Below are 21,254 nucleotides of genomic sequence, written 5' to 3'. Positions count from 1 at the left end.
CCACGGATTTTCGGCTCCAAAGGGATTCTGTGATTTTGTGAGCACTGTTATCTTTTAAAAAAAAATCTATGTGTACATGGGAGGGTTTGGACCAGGTTTCAAGATTTCTGTCTTCAAGTCATTTTCCTCAACTGAGAGGATGGGGTGGGCAGGACTATCATATACTTCAACACCTCACCCAATATGAAACTTTGGGGTAGATTTTCAATTTGCCACCCAGATGTAAAATTAGCATTACAGTTTGGCTGCCTGATATAGAAACTGCACGATTTTCATTTCCGTTCATTTCAAAGGAAAAAAAATCTGACAGGTTCCATAATGGGCAGTCAATCCACAATCCCAATTTTAAACCCAGGCGGCAAATAGAAAATCTACCCCATTATTTCCTCCTTCACCCTTGGAAATCGAACCTGCACCTCACCATTTCATGGTACCACACATTTGTTCTCCAACACTGCACCACAATGGTGCCCATTTAAGGGACACTCTTGAAACAGTGCACTGAGTCTGTATTCTAGGTACAGTGTAGGGAGTGTCAACTACTGTGCCTAATGGTTTCTCATGCCATACCTAGCACTTATCAGTTTTTAGAACTGTCACAGATGAAGAGCAAGGAACAAAGTATTTTTTGAAATTTTAGATGTGAATCTACTGAATCATGTAGTCATGAAAGCCAAATGATGTAAATGTTCACACTAAGAACACATTGTTATCCTAACACTGTCCATAGTAGCAGGTCACTGTAAACGCTTTGTAAACCCATTGCTTTTTCAACATCCAGGTTTCTCTGCACTCTCAGAAGACCTGTACAGTCCAAAGACCACACGATTTGGGCACCCAACTTCCAGAGAGCTCTATGGTGATCTAGCACAAGTAGCACGTGAATGCCATGTTGAATGCTTTCAAGCACATCCACCTCTTGTCTCAGAGGAAGATAGTTCCATAACTGGCTGTAAACCTCAGGAAGCCAGCCCACAGACCAGAACAAAGCCAAGGGATCAGTTGGAGGAGTCGGGGGAGGAACTGTCCATCTCCGAGCTTTTGAAGCAAGCTCAGAAGGAAAATGAAGCTGATGCAAAACAGAAGTCACCTCCTGACACTAAGAAGGAAAGACCCATGTAAGATTTCATTTGGTTCACATTTCAAAGACTAATGTGGCCAATCCACCTATTAAATGATTTTATAGTATTTTTAGTGCAATGAGATGAGATTATCTCAATCATATTTTGGAGACATGCATGAATGCTGTTTTGCCAATAGACAAGATAGCTACAGAGTACATTGAGGAATTTCATATGAGCCTGTTAAGCATTCACACAAGAACAACACCAATTGTAATTTCTATCCTTTAGTAGCTGTGACTTTGAATTTCTACTGCTTTCTAGTGCGTGAAACTGCACACATTATGGAGAGAGTAAACGGGTTATCCTGTTCTCCAGCGCAAAAGAAAAAGAATCGTTAGAGAAGGGTACAGCTGAGAGTGCATCATATTTCGATTTTGATACAATGTTGTGAGAACTGGACTCAGAAATATAACATTTTTTACATAATTCATAAATTTTGGTAAGAATGGTTGTTTATCTGTTAGGCTACTCCCCCTTTTTGTTTTTCACTGGTCCAAAACTGCCAAGAAGACAACACAAAACTTTACTTATACATTATCATAATGTGCTCCTCCATGGCAATGTCAGGCACACTTAGGAAATAATTGTCCTGAAACCAGTGAGGAAAGTTTGAGCCCAGAGTTCTTTTCTGTCCTGCTTGAGATGAATTACAGGACTTTCTTAAAACAATGGATGACAAACAGCAATATTAATTAAGAAGTTAGAAAGTCTGTTTAAATCTCAATTGTACAATGCAGAAACAAGTGCAAATCTAAGCCAAAGTGATCTATCATTTGTAGTCATTGCAGTTAGGTCTATACGTCATGTTCCTTTTGCCAATTTATAAAGCAACACACTTGAATAAAAGTACAGAGAGTCTGTCATGCCTGAAAAACTCTTCCACTTACAGCAGTCCAGTGAAGTAAACACATGCTGAACTAGATTGCTCAGACATAGGTTTGGAACAAACTCACACACCCCGATTTTAACCTGGGGCAGGGGTGTGGCATACGGGGGCTGAGGTGGGAAGGAAGTGCCCATGATGGCACCAGCATGGATCCCGGACAATCTTTACTCTCGAGCCTTATTTAAATGCCCCAGTGCTGACACGTGCCCGAAGCCGGTGGGGATAACATGGGTGGGAGTGAGAAATTGCACGGCTGCAGGACGCCACCGGGAAAATCAAGGAAACGATCTCTGACAATGTGAGTGAAGGGGGAGGAATTCCCAATGATTGCGCTCAGCGGAGGGTGAAAGCCCGGGGCAGAAAGGGGAAGGGATTCCCAACGATTGCGCTCGGCAGAGGGGGAAAGCCTGAGGCAGAAGGTTTTCTTCTATGGCATAAGGAACTGAATTTACCTAGGAATAAAAACAGAAAATGCTGGAGAAGCTCAGCAAGTGAGGCAGCATCTGTGGAGAAAGAAACAGAATTAACGTTTCAGGTCGAAGACCTTTTGTCAGAACTGGAAAATGTTAGAGTTAAAGTTTTTGAGCAAATACAGAGCCAGGGAAAGGGGGGAGAGGGAGGGGAGGGGAGGAAAGAACAAAAGGGAAGGTCTGTGATAAGGTAGAGGGCAAAAGTGACTAAATGACAAAAGGGATGATGGTGCAAGGCAAGGAAGGTGGTAATGGGACAAATATAAGGAATCTTACAACACCAGGTTATAGTCCAACAGTTTTATTTGAAAATCACAAGCTTTCGGAGGCTTTCTCCTTCTTCAGTTGAAGTGTGGTGTTGTAAGATTCCTTACATTTGTCAACCCCTGTCCATCACCGGCATCTCCACATCATGGTAATGGGACAGGCTAAGAAACAAAAGATTGATCAGGAATAATTGTAAATGACAACAGCAGAACCATTACCAGCACTTGCTGTCCAAAAAAATGGGAGCAGTGGTTATGATCTGAAGATATTGAAATCAGTGTTGAGTCTGGAAGGTTGTAAAGGGCCTAAATGAAAGATGAGGTGCTGTTCCTCAAGCTTATGTTGAGCTTCATTGGAACAGTGTAAGAGGCCAAGGACAGAGAGGTCAGAGTGCGACAGGGAATTAAAATGGCAAGCGACCGGCAGGTCAGGGCCCCGCTTGTGGACAAAGCGAAGGCGTTCAGCAACGAGATGACCCAATCTGCGTTTGGTCTCCCCAACATGGAGAATACCGCATTGTGAGCAGTGAATACAGTATACTAACTTGAAAGAAGTGCAATTAAATCGCTGTTTCACCTGGAAGATGTGTTTGGGGCCCTGGACGGTGGGAAGGGAGGAGGATGAAGGGGCAGACTTACCTAGGCCTCTTCTGGTCCTGGTCTTGCTTGCTGCCAGCTTTTGCTGTCGGTTCCGGGACTGTGCGGGTTTCACGCGTTTCATTGCAAAATTGTGGCAAAATCCATGTTACACTTTCGGGCTCTGCGGCGGGCGGCCTTGCTGCCTCCGAAATCCCAGGAGTTAAGTTGACAAGGGGCGAAAATGCTGCAGGGGCGTAGTGGGTAGTGCCCAGCCACCATTTTAACCTCATGCTCACATCATTCCCACCGGGCAGACAAGGTTAAAACCGGAGCTGTGGTCTCAGCTGGGCTGTAAAAACAGGCTAACAGAGGAGTCACAATGGTCCTTTACTAAAAGAGAAGGAAATAGGAGGACACACCAAGCCAGTTAACTGTGTGCCTATTGGCGACAGTCTTCTACTAGCTAATTGTTGTGAGACACACATGGTGGTGTAGGAACAGTTTGCATGGAAACTTAAAGGGGAAATATAATTTTTAGTGAAGGTGAGATTCAGCAAAAAAATCTCTTCTAATGCATAGAAATGCTGTTGTGATGAATGTCAGGCATATTAACACATAGAGCATGATTTTAGCCTGAAAAAACGGATGGGTTGGGGGCAGGGGGGCAGTAACAATTGCAAAAACCTAAAACCTGCCTCCCCAACCCACCCATTTCCAGTTTTCATGGGGGCAGGACAAGGGGCGGGCGACCAACCCACTCTTAGGAGGCAGGTCGGTCAGTAAAAGCTTTTAAGGAGGCTGCGGGCTTCAATTTTCAAAACTTTTTTGATTTTAGCCCCTAGGGGCTAGGATTCCCGGGCCTTCTCCTTCACACCACATGAGAGGAGGCGAGAAGGCCCAAAACTACAGGTAAATGTCTTTATAGCACAGCTCATGGGTGCGGAGGAGAAGGCGTGCTTCCCCCAAGCTTACCTGCAGCGACCACTCCCACAATCTCCGACCCATCCCCTCATGATCTCCGACCCCCCCACCATGATCTTTGACCCCACCCCATGATCTGTGACCCCCACCATGATCTCCACCCACCCCACAATCTCCGACCCCCTCCCAATGACTGCACCCGATGACTGATGCCACCACCCCCCACAATCTCCGCCCCTCCCAACGATCTCCGATCCCCCCCCCAATGACTGACATCCGATGACTGATGCTGCCTCGCCGCCCCCCGCCACCCCGACGACTGACAGCCCCTCGATGACTGACCCCCTCTCCGATGACCCCTGACCCCCCATGACCCCCCCATCTAACACTTACCTGATCTCGTCCTCTTCCTGGCTCTTCTCCTGTCCGACTTAGAGCCAGCCTGTCCAGCAAGTGGGCTCTAAATCGGGTGGGAAACCAGCAAAAAAGAAAAAAACGACGTACTTACGTCAAAATCATAAGGACGTCTGGGAAACCCGTACATCCGGGTTTCCCGTCAGGAATTCCACCCACCCTGCTCCCGAGCTAAATTCATGCCCATAGTGTGTGAATGTGCGAACTTTGTCTGTGTTGGATGCCAGAAAGAGCCTCATTCAAAGAAGCTTCCAGTTATTGAACTCCAGCATTGTTTTTTTAAACAAATTTGAGGTAACCAGATTATACTGGATATTCTTGGTTTAAGAGTGCCTAAATTCTGATTGCATTTGTGCTTTTACTGACGGTCTTTTTGGAACTCATCTGGAGTGCGCAGTGGTCATTGATTTTGAAAGTTTGGATTGGACTTGTCATTGACCAGCAGATCATTAGAACCTCGCTGACTGCAGCTTTCTACTCTTCGCTGTTATCGGGCGAACTTATACTAAAGTAAATCAGAATAGTGAGGGAGGGAGAAGAGTTTCAAAATCAATCTCTGGCTTTAGTTATTAATATCCAAATGTATGTAATATCCCCATGACATTAAAATTCTTATGGACAGAGTGAAGAGCCCAGAGTCTGCAGTTCCTGGTGGGGAATTCACTGATTTCCTTAGAGGAAAATGCAAGGAACTGGAAAAGTCTGATGTCCAGGAGGAAGAAGAGGCAATCGAGCAACCTGCAGAGCTGGTAACGCTGAGGATAGAGGAACAAAGTCCCATTGTACAAGAGCCTGACGAGGTTCAAGTTTGTGAGGGGCTGCAAGCTCCCCCGGCAGCTGGCCCCACTATAGTGGAAACAACAGGGGAACAGCCGGAGAACATTAAGAAAGCCTTTGAGGAGGAATCACTAGAAAAGGTAAGAATGGAACTGTGAGACCCCAGTGTACTGAACAGATTTTTATAAAAAGAACATGACATGAGAGAAGCTATTCACGTTTATACTGGCACTCCTTCCAATTGGATTCTAAGAGACCAGTGTCTGTGCAATTACACTACCAAATCCCACTCCCTTATCCCATCTACAGAATCATAGATCCACAAAACACTGAGTTTACAAGTCCAATAGTACAAACACAGGGAGCCAGTTATGGACCTCCAGAATCTGAACTGAACAACTGGCAGTATATAAGTCGCTAATAAAAGAAAAATGGAGTGTAATTTTTCTGGAGAAATACCAAAGTGCAGTGTTATTGCTGTTGCTTACTTGATTTTCCACCTGCTGGTAGCCAGTGTTTATTGCTACACTAGCTTTCTGATTTTTACCTATCATGGAGATCTTCCAACCTCCATAAACTTGGGCTCATCCAAAACTCTGCTTAACCAAGTCCCATTCACCCATCACCCCTGTGCTTGCTGACCTACATTGGCTCCTGGTCCCCAAATCCTTTCACTTTAGAATTCTCATCCTTGTGTCCAAATCCCTCCCTGGCCTCTCTGTAACCACCTCCAGCCCTACAACTCCCCTGGAATTGTGCATTCCTCCAGCTCTGGCCTCTTGTCCATCCCCCTCTTCTTTCACCCCACCATTGGTAGCCGTGCCTTTAGCTGTCTTGGCCCTAAGTTCTGGAATTCCCTCCCTAAACCTTTCCATCACTCCATCTCTCTCTCCTCCTTTAAGACCCTCCTTAAAACCTACCACTTTGACCAAGCTTTTGGTCACCTGTCCTAATGTCTGCTTCTTTGGCTCAGTGTCAGTTTTTGTCTGATTATGCTTCTGTGAAGTGCCTTGGGATGTTTTACTATGTTAAAGGTGCTATATATTTGCAAGTTGTTGTTGCTGGTAGGAAACTGCTTTCTTGGGTGGTAATAGGGTTCTATTAGAATAGACTCAGACACAGGATACTAACAATAACAGTACTTTATTCCAAGGTGCTTTTCTAAATAGTTCTATTAGCAGACCAGTCTGTAGTGCAAGAATGAGTAATCTTACCTTTAATGAGGTCAGAGCCCCTCTTTTTTAGGAGAACAATGCTTGTACGATTTTACGACAGAAAATCGTTTTTGCAGCAAAGTGATTTTCATTTAAAATAGGCTGCCTCTGGACTAACCAAACTTGTCTGTTTAATCTGAATTTAAGCTCCATTAAAAATCAGTGAAAAGTGGGTGGCATGTTGATGCAATACATTTGAGTGGCAATATGTGGTGGCACAGAATGGTGGCCACTGATATTGTGCCATTGATTCTCATCTCAGCTGCATCACTGTGGGGAAAAATTGAGACATTTCCCGCTTCCTCACATGGATGAAAGGAATGTCAGCCACAGTCCACTCTTGTGCATTTCAGACTGGCCTGTTTGGAACAGTATTGGTCGATGCCTTTGAGCAGGTCACTTGAGGTAGACACATGCTGTGAAGGAGGTCAGGAAAGGGAAGAAAAATTTAAAAATGTTCAAAAAAAATCTGTGAGGACAAGAAACTTTGGGTCAGTAGTTTTCAATTTAAAAATAAAATAAGGTTCATATTTTACTCCATAGATACTAGTAACAAAAATGTTTAACCTTATAATGTTCTTAAGCTTAAGAAAGAACTTACATTTATTTAAAGCCTTTCATGTCCTCAGAAAATTCAGTGGTGCCAAAAGCATAATCTGATAGATGTCAAGTGAAAGAAAGTAAATGCAGATTTTGAAAGCTACAACCAAGAATCCAGTATTTAAATTGTTAACTCATGGAAAACATGAAATAATTCCTCAAAAGGTGGTAGATTAAAGCAAAGTGCAGCCTTAAAAAAGGATAAGCCTATCTGGTTGATAATAATGTGGGGCTTTAGTCTGTCAGCATTGCAATCCTGTCTGCTTGACTGCCTTCCCCAGGAGATAGCAGAAGAACTGGGGGAACTGGAAAGTAGTTCAGATGAGGAGACAGTAACCACCAGGGTCATCCGCCGACGGGTGATCATTCAGGTACCCAATGCAGGAATGCTGGTCTTTGATCAAGTTTAGAATGTGCTAGTTCTCAACTTAGAGCAAGCTGTTTGTCTGCACGGAATCAGCGTTATCCGTTTTCTGTACTGGTGCATGCTGGGATTCGTGGCATGGTGTGAATAGCTGTGGCCCTTAGCATTTGATAGAATATTTACATAGATTAAAGTTTACCTGTTTTAAGACATAGGAAGAGATCTCCTCATTGCCTGCAATTTCTTTTCTTTTCACTATTGCTTGAATGGTGTGTGTTTTAAGTGTCCACTGCTATTGATCATTTTTTTTTCATTTGAAATTTGCTGTGCTTGTGACTACATAAGTTTACATAAAGTACATCTATTCATGGGTTTATGTTTAACTGACCCCAGTTAGTCTTGCAAACGTAGCCCATCAGCAGAAGGCAAGAACATTACATTTTCAGGTATTGGTATCAAATCTGAATATGTATCAACAGCTTTACAACAGTTGTCACTATATTTTTTTTTTAAAAGCCTCAAAATCTCTATACTTTGCACCAAATAGTAATGGTCCATCTTTATCAAGTAAAATGTCACCTTATTATAGTTCAGTGGCATGCTGGGGAGGGGAGGGGGGTGCGGGGAGATTGGAGAGAAAGGTGATGTCCGAAGATCCTTCTTCTCCCACCAGTTTAACTAGGGTTCATTTGTACCAATTTGTAGAACATTTACTAATTTTTACACAGTAAATGCCTTTACTGATGGTACTACATTTTTTGTTAACAAAATGGATTAATTTAAATGGAAGCAAAATTGGATACTGCATGCCCACGATGTTCCAGTCAAAGTTCCATGTGAGTGCTGTTCTATATTATGAATGCGTGGCTGCAGAATCGGCCCTTACTTTTCAAAGATTACCGAGCAAAAATAACGTGAACGCATTCAGATAATTTCATCCAGATTTATTTTCCTCTGCTAATTTTACCAAAAAAATGTAGACATGAGTATATCGAGTGCAGAGCACCATTTCTCATTCATATCTATTTTTTTCTAAAAATAGCAAACAAAGGAAAATATACCCCATCATCCTTTATTCTGTCACCTTGTAAGCATTGTTACCATTCCTTGCACCATTGAAAATAATTTTCCTGTATGTTTATGTGGCTTCTACCATTTCAAACCTTTTGTTTGGGGATGGAAAAGAAGTGAAAAAAATCAGTAAGCAAGAATATCGCTTGAGCTTCAGACTACACATCCATTCTAAAATCAAGTTATTTCACTTTCACTTGCCCTCATCTCTACTTCACCCTCACTGTCACTAAAACTCTCATCCATGTCTTCACCATCTCCAGGTTTGACTTGACTAGTGCTTTTCTCGACAGGCTCTGTCGCTCCTCCCTGCACAAACCCGAACTTGCCCAAAACTCCATTGCTCGCACTGTATTATGCACTAAGTTCCAAGCACCTGTCAGCCAATTCTTATAGCCAGCCAATTTTTATAGCCATTCTCTACTGGCTGTCCAATACCCAGTGCAATTATTTCAAAATCCTCACCTTTGTCTACAAATCCCTACATAGGTTTGCCTCATCCTACCTATGCATCCACTTCTAGCCCTACATCCAAGTCCGCATCTGGCACTTATACATTTATAGTCTGCTGTACTTCCCCCTTTGTCTGCTCCACCATCAATGGTAGAGCCTTCAGCCTTCATATTCCTTAACTCTGGGATTCTCTTACTGAACCCCTCCAATAGTCTCCATCTCTCGCCACCTTTCAGAAGCCTCCTCAAAATCTATTTCTTCTACCATGTCTTTGGCCACCTCTCCAAACTGTTTCCTAATATACCCGTCCACTCCAACAAAACATCTTGGGATGCTCTGCTACATTAATATCGGTTGGTAACAAATAAATTACAGGTGCACTGATGGCTGCATTGGTTGAGGATTTAACTCCTAACCAGAAGTGCAAGTCTGAAAGCTAGTTTTCAGTGACATTTGAGCTGGCCCACCATGCTCAGTTGTATTTGCTCAGCTATAAGTGGGTTGCAAGATGGTGCACCTAGTTTATTGGATAGCCCCCATTTAATGGGGGAAGTAAAAATTGCATACAAAGTAATTCACCAGTTTTGTGTTGGGAAGTGTTAATGCAGCAATGATAATAGTCAAGATTTACAGTTATAATGGGAAAATGGACAAAATTGTGGAATGTAATTTGCAAGGCACTAATAAAATTCCAGAAAATCCCATTTAATAAAAACAACCAATAAACGGATGGCTGTAGTTAAAAACAGACAGAATCACAGAATGCAATCCCCAAAACGCCAGTAGAAATCTCAGAATTCCTTGTAATAAAAATGGAATTTGATTTATTTTAAACCAGTAGCACTGGTGATGGCCCTGATGATATCAATGGAGGCATCTACCTTCCAATTCTTCAGGAATGGCAGCAGTGAGGATCTAAAAAATAGAGAAAAAATGCATTCAAAAAAGAACAGGGTTTTTTCAAGATTGTAAAGATTCTACTTCATTGTATTATTAAATTGAAGGTTGAATATTCACTATGCTCTCGCAGAAAGGAAGACATTTCCATGTGCTATTAATACCTTCAGAAAATTGCTACATCTATACAAGGTTGCCTTGTAGAACCCTGTATGTCAAAGAAAATATCCCAAAGGAGTTGCAATGGCTTAAATGAATCTGTATGATTTTCCCCTCAAAATCATAACAGGATCTATTACATTATAGGGCACAGTAAAGGTATTATATGGTATTAATAGAGCATTATTAATTTCCTAGGCTGATGACATGCCTGATATTCTACCAGAGTCAGTCACAGAAGAACAATATACAGATGAACATGGAAATACCATTGTGAAAAAGGTAATGCAGTATCAAGTGTGAATAATCTCGATGTAGAATTCCCTTTTTTCCCATTTAGACCTAGACAAGGACATTGACACATATATACTCCTTATTTCATTGCACCTTGTTAAGTGACTAAAAGTAACAGAGGTGCAATGAAGTGAAATTATGAATTATGTGTGCACGAATGAGTTATTAAGCATTTATTTTCTCGTTTTTTTTAAGGTTACCAGGAAGATTATCAGACGCTTAGTTTCACCCGATGGCACTGAAAAGGAAGAAGTGATAATGCAAGGAGCAGAGCAAGAACCAATTACAATTGAAGATGGTGATGAATATTCAAAGGTTTTAAAGCGGACTGTACTGAAAAGTGATAGTGACAAGACAGAGGTTAGCTTTAACACCCTTCTCCTGACTGGCACAGCGCTTTCTATTTTCTTAAATCAATTGTTATTTCCCAAAAGTTAAAATAATTACTGAGTTTGATTCAGTTCAAATGAGCCAGGATATGTGGAAGGTGTAAATTGAGGTCAATGATCATTCTCAATTGTATAGTTCATGCATTGTTTGTATCCATGATGTGGAGATGCCGGTGATGGACTGGGGTTGACAATTGTAAACAATTTTACAACACCAAGTTATAGTCCAGCAATTTTATTTTAAATTCACAAGCTTTCGGAGGCTTCCTCCTTCGTCCAGCTAGGGAAAGCCACTGATCTCAGAAAGTGTTTGTAAATATGCAGTAACAACTGTCTGGTGTGTAATCAAAAATTCAGAACAACTAGCCCAGAACCTAAATCACCAGTATTAATCATAAAAACTGAAAATGCTGGAAACACAAAGTAAGTTCGTTAGCATCCAAAAAAAGAAAAGATGGGTTAACATTTCAGATAGAGATCATTCATCAGAACAGAAAAAAGGAGTTTGGTGAGTCTCTTAATAGGACTGACTGAAACAAAGCAGTGGGAAGGCGATTCTTGGCCTGTGCTGAGTTAACTGATCTCCACTCCATTTGTACTGTGACAGAAAGACAGAAGCCATGATGCATTATAGGCAAAATGCTCGACTTTTGATCTTAGGTGGCATTCATTGACAGGGCTCACACATAAATAATGGCTACTTGGACAAGTTACTAGAGTGCAATTGCAAACTATGGAACTGTACCAAAGTGAGGCAATCAAATGAAAGAAAAAATAAACAAAAGGGGATTGGTAATACAGTTGGGGAAAGCCAGGACCAGAACTAGGACATGCCTGCTAAATTCCAAAAGCTCTTGAATGGTAACAGTTTATTTGAGGGGGGGCAGGTGATAATGTAGTCCATGCGCTGCTCAGGTACTAAGTGCATCTGCACTTCAGTTGTCTGACCTTTATACTTAATTTACCATAATGTGCCAACACCACTAAAGCTGCATAGTCAGGTGCCAGCAGCCAGTGAATTAAATGCCATTCCAGTCTGGGAGTTGGGGCTAGGGAACCAGGTATGGGAGTTAGTGATGTGGGAAGAATGAGCCAATCAGAGGTAAGTAAAATAAATTTGCCTAGATTAAAATAAATTTGTGGATAATTATAATAAATTTGACTATGATTGTGTCACTGAGAAGTGTTATGGTGAAGCGTTACAGGAAATGTTAGTGTTACAGGCAATGTGTGATAGTACATACTTTATGCAACATTTTCAATCTATATATTATAGAAGTGGTATATATATTGCACATTTCCTGTCTGTCACACCTCAAGTGTCACATTCAAATTTTCTGTATCATACTCCAAAAAAGTACAAATGAAGGGACCTTCCAGGAACCCAAAATATCAGCACCAGAATGTCTGAAGTCTCTTAATTCACCTCTGTGTAAACTGACCTTGTGATTTCATAATAGCAATTAGACTTTGTAGCATTAACAGGACACAAATCTACACTTTAGCAGAAGGATAATACATTACGGATTACTGGTATAATGCTGCTGTCCTTTACTGCGTCCTCTGCTTTACAGTGAGCTGCAATACAGTAGATTTGCTAATACACATATTAAAGAGTTGCACATAGGATGTCTGTCACACCTCATAATGTTACACTTGAAAGTGTCATACTTGCATCTGATTGCCTCAAGTATCATAATCACATTACAGCAACAAATCACAATTAAACAATTTCAAAAAAGTATTTAAAAAGAAAGACAATTATTTCCTGCTGGCTTCATCCGAGCTTGATAACCTAGCCTTTCTTCAAGTGAAGGAGGTAGAGATATATGAGCAATTGTGAATGTAGAGAAACTTTGGGCAACAGCAATGAGCCTCTAATTGACCTCAGAATGTGCCTATTTAGAACACTTTTTCCACAAGGAGTAGTTGCACAGTGGTTTATAGGAACATTTCCATCTTAGCTGCTTTCCTGAAGGCAATCCGCTTACGCCTTTTAGGAAAGCGCTGACTAGGTGTAAACACTCCCCTCGTAATTACTGCATTGTGAATTACATGGTATAATATTCCTGTCATAACAAAACAGTGGGGGTCATTTTCAACTTTGCCAGCTGGGCGGTAACATGGTGGAGAAGATCTACCTGCCTGTTGTAAAACCCGGCCCACTTTCGTTCCTTTGAACAGTACTCCAGTTGAGGTCTCACTGACTCCTTATATAAACTTACTATGGTGGTCCTAGTTTTATTGAATAGCCCAGACAGTACAGCCCAGAACCCTGTTCACTTTGGCTACAGCTGCCCCTCACTGCACTTGAACCTTTAAAGAATGGTCAATGACCACTCCCAAATCTCCCTTTCACCTTTAACCTACACCCACTCATGTTATATTCTATACCCAAATTCTGCACACTTCTCTACATTGAAGGACATCTGCCGGCCTTGGTTCCATTTTCCCAATTTATCTAAATCCAGTTATAATTTATTTCCTGCTTCTAAGTTCCTGATTCTACTGAACAATTTGGCATCATATTCTGATGAAGGGTGTACAACTAAAACTCAATAACCTGTCTTTTTACTGACTGACATGTTGTATATTTCCAGCATTTTTTGTTTTTATACTTTGCGACATCCGCTAGTTTTTGCTCTAATTTTTTCTAGGTGTTATTGTGTTTATAGAGGTATAGAATACTTATTATCACAAAATCCTCTGTGTGTACCTACAGATGACCTTTTCAGAACCACAAATAGCTTCTGGCACTGAATTCCAGTTAGAGCAGGTTGAGGGTCGTAAAGTCAGTAAGGTCATCAAGAAAACTGTCATCCATGGAGACAGAATGGAGAAACACCTCGGAGACCCCAAGTTAGCTTCTGACCTTCCAACAGCCAAAGATGATTTTAATATGGTATGACACTTTCAAATCCTTACTCTTTTTATTCAATTAATTTTTTTTAACTTTTCCACAAAATGTAATTCAGAATAAAAATGTTGTAAAATATGTAGGCCGACAAATTTAAGTATGATTTATTTTGTTTAGGCTGGTCATTTTAAATAATTGATCAAGTCTTGAAACAATGTACAAAGAGCTCACATTTTGAAATTCTATTTAATCTCAACTTTTCCTTTTGGAGCATTCCAATCATAATTTGATAACTTTCTGGTTAAAATACTTTTACACAAATGTAATTATCTTAGATTTTTAATTCTAACTCATCCTTGTATTTGCCTATACCGACACAGCCTTTTTCTCAGGTCTCTGGACCTGATGGGGAGCTAGGACTGATTGGAGATCCATCTGACCTTGACTAAATGCAGAACATTCTAAGCCATGGTACAGCCTGCAACCTGGTCATTTTCTGTCCCAGTTAAAGATTTTTGTTGTACAGTTTATGGATAGTTTAACAATTTATTTGATTTATTATTTCTTTCCCCATTTTGAATTTATTTGATTTTCCATACCATTTTCCATTCCATATGAGTGGGCATGCAGATGACCTGATTCCAGATCTCTGCCAATGCTCTTCTCAAGCTGACCATTAGGAAGTGTGCAACAGGAACCCATGTTGATTGATTCTCTGATTTCTCCTTCTTGTGGGAATCTCAAGTGTTAATCAACGCCCTTCTACTCTATATACTCATGTAAAAGGTGACTATGTCTGGCCTACTCTTGTTCCTATGTTCCCAAGTGGCCTCCTCCAAATGAAAAACTTGAAAAAAATCTATGACCCCATGTATAGAACCCTGCCATCACGACTCCCCAAAGAGCAGGAAATGTGATTTTAATGCAATTGACCATTCCACGTCCTGCCACTGCTATGCACAAGCAGGGAGGGGAGACTGGAAGCCCAACAGAAGAGAACAGGAAATCGAGAGCATGAGAGAGGTGAGTGGTGCCGGAGAGTCCATGATTGACAGGAGAGGAGGGCAGGGCCAATAGCAGGTGAGTGTGATCTCCAGAGTAACCTACAATACTATCCCCCACTCTCAACCCCCAAACAGCAATCTTCATTTATACTCTTATATGTGAGTGTATATAATAATCAATAGAATAGTACTCTGGTACCCCAAAGTGGCCTCTGTCAAACTAGTAACTTAAAAAAAATGGATGTACAGAATTCATAGCATACATTGATATTAGCTCCCTTGGAAGCAAAATCAGTGCAAGAGTAACCGTTGAGTGTATTTTGTAATGAGTAGCAGGAAATTTCCAGAAATATGTACCAGCAATATAATGGGGTTCAGTGTATTTACAATCCAGTGGCAAAGCAGTTAAGGGTTCAGATTTTATCTCTTATATGAAAAGTTAATACCAATGACACCCTGAAAATGCCATAAAGAGGGTAAGAATGACGGAACAAGTGAAAGTACTCGATTTCAGGCTTCATCCTGAATCACTTTATCAGTTCTACAGCATCCTCTGCTGGATGTTTCCTGATTTACAAGCGTGATACAATGTGACAACAAGTAAACCTCAGTACACCTTGCAAAGTGATATTTATTTCAAATAAAAATTTCAATCCCAGTTTTTAACAGTGGAGTAATAAGGCTCTACCTAGGGTAACCTCGAGTATGATGAGGCTAATGATTAAGTAAGCTACATTAAGGCATCTCCAGCAGTCCGAGAACTTATCTGGGTCACTTTGATAGAAACTGCAGTAAGTTTTCCTCTCTCGGGAAACGCATGATTATTGTGCCATTTTTTTGTTTCTTATCCTTTGAGAGGTTTACACAGATTGTAAGTGCTGCAATATTCGTGGCTGTTTTATATATTTGTACTGTTTTCCTTCTGCTCAGGCTCTAAGTTTTGCAGGGAACCATGGAAAGGTCCACATCCCAAATGTAGTTCAGAGAGAGATTGTAAAAGAGGATGGATCAGTTATTAAAAGGTTTGGGTTACCCCGTAGTGTTCTTGTTTCTTCAGTAGGTAGTATTACTAACCGACTAACACGTAGCGGAGGTCTGTCTGAACCTCCTACCACTAGTGGACGAGTAGTGTTTGGAAAGTAGTCATAGTCGTGTAATTTAACACAACGTGATCAGTGTACACTAACAATTAATCAAAGTAATTCTAGAGAAATTGCATGGAGCTGTCTGAAACCTGCTGGTGTGTTTTTAAACTGTTTTATTGTTCTGAAGTGCTTTTTACTACAGCTCTAAGCTATAAAAGAAGATTGCTGGCAGTTGGTGTTAGCCGTGATAGTTTCTGCTGGGAAAAACAGACACAAAATGAAATAAAACTATTTCACCAAGGCTCATTTTGTGTGTGTCTGTGTATTTGTTTTAAAAAACACATTGAGAAGCCATTTAATCCAGCGGTTGAGAAAACAGCCCTTTTTTGTAAATAATTTGAAATGAATAATTAGCATAAATTACCAAGTGTTAATTGCAGTCATATAAAGCATTAAATAACATTCAGTCAACATGGAAACATATATACAGCATAATGTAATAAGTATACATGCAGGGTAATAGACTGCTTCCTTACAATGAACTCTTTAATCTTTAATCTTTAATCTTTTTGTCCACTGTGAACACAGAAACAGAGGATTTACCATGTCTGCTATTTATGTCAAAAACCATGGGTACCTCAACATCTCCATATTACATTTTTCTGTGGTTTTTTTTGGAGAGGGCAGGATTTGTTCCAATATCCTTCACTCCTCTCCTGAAGACTTATGCTGGGGTACAGTTCAATGGGCACTGCCTAATCTTCATTTTCATACAATGTAATTTCAAATCTCTTGTATACACTGTAGACCTGAGTGAACCCAACTCTCTGCTGGCTGTAAGGTTCTTATGAGTGCTTGATGCTAACACTGAGAGCAAAAATTGGAAACGCCTTGTGGTAGATTTTTATCTGGGTCCTTGGGCCTCATCAGCATACTTGATTGTGCATCCACAGGCCAAGACATCAATGTCGGGCCGCCTGCTTCACCGGCAGCAGCCCTAAGGTAAGTCCAGGGAGGGGGAATTTGGAGCACGGAGGTTGGGGGCAGCGATCGTGGCCCCTGTACAGCCGAAAGAGCACTTGTGCTCTACCTGGCTCCACAGATTTTTTTTTGGACAAAATAATATTTTTTAACTTACCTGGAGTTGGCGGCCGCAAGGGCTGCTGTAGAATTTTGACAGGGACAGGCCCGATTTACATAAGTAAGTGGGCCTAACGTCATTTTGTTAGCCTGGGTCATCTAACAAAAGGGCACCGTGAATTTAGCAGTGGGAGCAACACCTGCGCAGATTGGGCGCAGGCTGTTCCACTGCTAAGTTGGGATGCTTTGCGCCCATTTAATGCGCGAGAAATGGACGCATGCATACTCATTTCTACCCCTTCGTTTCTTACCAGTGACTTGCTTTAAGTACAAAATTCATTCCCCCACAAAAATATTTTTGAACTAGCACCTGAACGTGCATCTGATGATAATGATGGATTATTTTCACTTTTCACATACTTACCCCTGTTGATAGGAATTCTGTCCCCTATGTCACTCATGGGAATTCCTTGTTTTCAAATCTTATTTACCTGCACAATTGTACCCCTCAGTCAGTAAACTGAAGCAGCCGACTGCTGTGCCTAATAACTGAGTGAAATATGCACATGCGGCTTCAGAAAGTGCCAGATGAACATGTGCAAGCAGAGTGTAAATGCCTTATTTATTTCTTTTACATTCTCTTTTTACATGCATGCTGTTTCTTCATCAGAGCAGGACTCCAGCTGTCTGTTCATGCCACTGGGGGGAATGGTAAAAGATTATTTAAAATTTAGGAATCCAGTCTGCACTTTGCCACTTTAGTCAGATGTCCCTTCCAATTTCTATCAATGGTTTTCCTTTCTACGGTGCTAAAGCATGAGGGTAAATATTTAACAATCCTTCCTATTTATTGCAATAACCCACTATACAGATGGAAGAGTGCTGTCTTTTCTGTTTTTCAAATAATTAGCAAAGAGGCTGTTTGGAAAACATAGTCATGTCGGGTAAGCATTATACTAAACTTTGTTTCTCTGGTTTCCCCCTTTCTCCTCTCCTTCACTGGATTTCCCCCTCTCTCTTTCTCTGTCTGTTTTCCATCTGCTCTCTGCTTTCCTCCCTCTGCCCCTTTATCCAGGGCGACCATGAGTAAAGCTAGCACACAGAAGAGGACTGTGGTGAAGGATCGGGAGGGGAAGCATATACATGAGGAGCGGCTGGAGGACGTGCCTGAAGCACTACAAAAAGATGATCTGAAACACGACCTACAACAACTTCTTGGTCGTTTTTGCAGTGAGGACTGGAAACAGGAGCAAAAATAAACAGCTCAAATCACACATATCTATTCTGTTACTACTGCACAGTTTGCTCACATGAAGAAATTGTATATTATTTCCATCTGAAGACGCTGGAGTACCTGTGCGGAAAGGTAGATTTGAATTAGCCTTTTCTCTTTTACCATAAGTAAATTTGTGACCAAAGATGGCATCCATATCTTGGATGACTAATACTGTTTGAACACTAGAGCTTCCTCATATGGCTGTATTAGGAACATGCTAACGTTGCTGCCTCCAATCTGCAACAACTATTCTGAAATTCAGAAATACTTCATCCACAGGCCTCTTCTCATTTTCTGTCGCAGAAGGACTTTACGACACAAAAATGTAAATAGCAAAAGTGTTTCAGCTTGTGAAACTAAGACACTGCCTACCTTGACTACACCAATCACCACCAAACACAAGATCCTTTCTTCATTGCCGAATTGAGTCTGACTAAATGTCGCCATAGTAACAGATTGTGAGTGTGCAGGCCTAGTAGGGAGCACTTAAGAATCTTACAGTCCCTCAAAACTTCTCAAAGTCAAATAGCTTAATAAATATGCTAGCACCTGTACTTAATGTATCAGACATTTCTGCATTAATTGCATTAGTATGAATTTAAACAGTGGGTGTGTGGCAGGCTACATTTGGTCGTGTAATTCATGCTGCCATACTTGTTTCGAGAAATTTGCAACTTTCTTCACTGCTTCCACCAAACCACATAGTCTTGTATCTGTGGTCTGGTACTTTCTACTGGCACCTGCACTGTAGATAATGGGAATTGAGATGAACTTTACAAAAAAAGACAGAATCCTTTGGTTATCTCAGCATTACGTAACAAGACTGGCTTCTTTTTGTACATGCATGTAGTATTTATAGCTGTTGTAATCATCTATACGGTTGTTTAACCATCTTTGCACTGGGGAAATGTTTCAGCTCGCTGCCTCAACAAAAAAAAGAGAAACAATAAAAAACAGGAAACGATTATCATAAATATATAGTATTTTTAATTGTTCAGTTCTACCCTTCAATGTATTCTTTATTGTAGATTTTTTTAAGTTATTATGGTACAGAAAACTTGTTAATATGAGGACAATATTCACTCAGTGCTCAGAATGTTAAATAAATCTATTATTAACTCACTCAATCAGTGCAGGCAGAATGTCAGTCCTGTTTTGTCAGTGTCTAGGCCTGCATTGACTGACTACAAGAACCAACAGAGAGAGTGTGTAACTGTTCTGGCCATGCCATGTGGTGTTACTTGCAGCGCAGATGATGTCTCTGTAATTACATTTTGGTTTATACCTTTTACTTTATTTATTTTTTTGCTGTGTAATCAAAGAACTTCAGAACTGAGAAGAAGTGAATTTTAAGTTGACGAATCAGCATCTTGTTCCCATGGTGATAACAAATATTGTATATGATATCTATGAGGGCATGTATTAGAATAAAGATAAATGGAAGCAAAATTAAAACACTAACAAATACATAGCAACTGCAATGTGTAAAATGGCTGATTTAATTAAAATAAAATGTACAAGTGTTACATGTAAAAAGTCTATGATTACTTTTTTTTCCCCAAACAATAAGATCCTTATGAATGATTGTGACGGTCTTGCAGGTGTTAGGGGATTGAAGGCTTCCAATCAGGTTTTGGCAATAAAATCAAAATAATTCTTCTACTTTGTTTTTAATGTCAAAAATCTTTAACAAAAATATATTTAGCTTTTTCGGAAAGAACTGGAGAAGGCCATTTTCACCATGTCTTTCAAAATACTTTTCCAGGTTTGTATACATAATATTCTGTATGAAAAAAACTCTGCAAAAGTCTTGAAACACACTGTTACCACAGTGACATGTGGTGCTAGTAATTAATTACTTGGATCATTTATAAAATTAGGTAAAGTTCAGAAATCTGTATTGCAGAAGTTTGCAAACTGCAAAACAAACTTTTGCTGTTGACCAGTATGGTGATTTTGCTACAGAGTTTTCAAACCAGGCTGTTCCCGGAACTGAGGCTGTTTCGAAGAATGACCACTATGACAACACTGCTCCTTTACAGATGGAACAGTGTTTATAATTTTGTAAATCAAGACATTTAAAGATAACCTTTTCAACTTTGATTTAATATGTTGATATCAAAATAAATTATTCCTTTTTTTTTCAATCAGCTCTTTCTGCAAATGTTGATGATTAGTAAGTTATTTCAATTTTTTTCCCCTCCTTCCCTTTAGTTGTCTTTGTTCCACACTGTGAGTGTGGGCAGGAGGCCTGCTGCTTAGTCTCTGCTAGCGCTGGAGTGTAACCGGCCGTCAGTGGGTGTATGAGTGACCCTCAGTGACTCATCCTCCTTTCCTGTGGAGAAGCCTCCGGCCTAGATTTGGCACCGCTGATGGCATGACTGAGAATGGGAAACTCGCTGTGCAGTCGCTCCTGGGGGTGACATTTCATCATATCACTCTGTGGCACAATACATTTGCCTGATATAAACTAATGAATTTCTCCCAGCCAAATGTAACCTCAAAACAATACCATGTCATATACAAACATTTATCATAGAATCATAGAATCATAGAAGTTTACAACATGGAAACAGGCCCTTCGGCCCAACATGTCCATGTCGCCCAGTTTATACCACTAAGCTATTTATAATATCCTAAAGTGTACACAGCCAGAACTAGTGAACCTAGTGACACCGACTTCAGCTATAGTTAACAGAAAGTTGTAAGAGTACATCTTCTGCAATAATATACAGCTATCAACAAGTTAATCCATCCAAAAGAGAGTCCAACGGAATCATGTTTGTCAACCTACTTAACCCTCAAAAATGAACAACCTGACCTTTATCAATAAAACCTTTATCATTTTGCACTGGCAGAAAAATCGCAATAAATGGATTGCAAACTCAAGCTTATATCACAGTTTTATTTAGGGTAGAAAAAGATGGCAAATCAATCTCTAAAAATAAAAAAGGTTATTATAGTCTTTCCCAACAAAATAAGTACAAGTACTGAACATTGAAATGCAATTTCAAAGTGTGCAATGCCCCCAAAAAAATCGGATCAACATTACTCGTGATACTGAGGAATACAGA

The 21,254-nt window shown here is 40.5% G+C and overlaps 1 protein-coding gene across 1 annotated transcript in view; it reads left to right on the top strand.

Moving 5' to 3' along the window:
- Positions 1-19,716, top strand: part of LOC137326017 (ankyrin-2-like) — a 418,648-nt gene extending 398,932 nt beyond the window's left edge. The window contains exons 46-53 of the mRNA XM_067990953.1: positions 782-1,118; positions 5,283-5,577; positions 7,533-7,622; positions 10,394-10,477; positions 10,685-10,849; positions 13,601-13,780; positions 15,670-15,761; positions 17,980-19,716. Coding sequence (XP_067847054.1) covers positions 782-1,118; positions 5,283-5,577; positions 7,533-7,622; positions 10,394-10,477; positions 10,685-10,849; positions 13,601-13,780; positions 15,670-15,761; positions 17,980-18,163 — 1,427 coding nt within the window. The 3' untranslated portion in view covers positions 18,164-19,716. The remainder of the gene's footprint in view (positions 1-781; positions 1,119-5,282; positions 5,578-7,532; positions 7,623-10,393; positions 10,478-10,684; positions 10,850-13,600; positions 13,781-15,669; positions 15,762-17,979) is intronic.
- The last annotated feature ends 1,538 nt before the right edge of the window (positions 19,717-21,254 follow it).

The sequence above is a fragment of the Heptranchias perlo genome, chromosome 1, assembly GCF_035084215.1.
Source record: "Heptranchias perlo isolate sHepPer1 chromosome 1, sHepPer1.hap1, whole genome shotgun sequence".
NCBI classification, from domain to species: Eukaryota; Metazoa; Chordata; class Chondrichthyes; order Hexanchiformes; family Hexanchidae; genus Heptranchias; species Heptranchias perlo.
The sequence above is the reverse complement of the archived record's forward strand: the minus strand, read 5'-3'. Positions and strand labels throughout refer to the sequence as shown.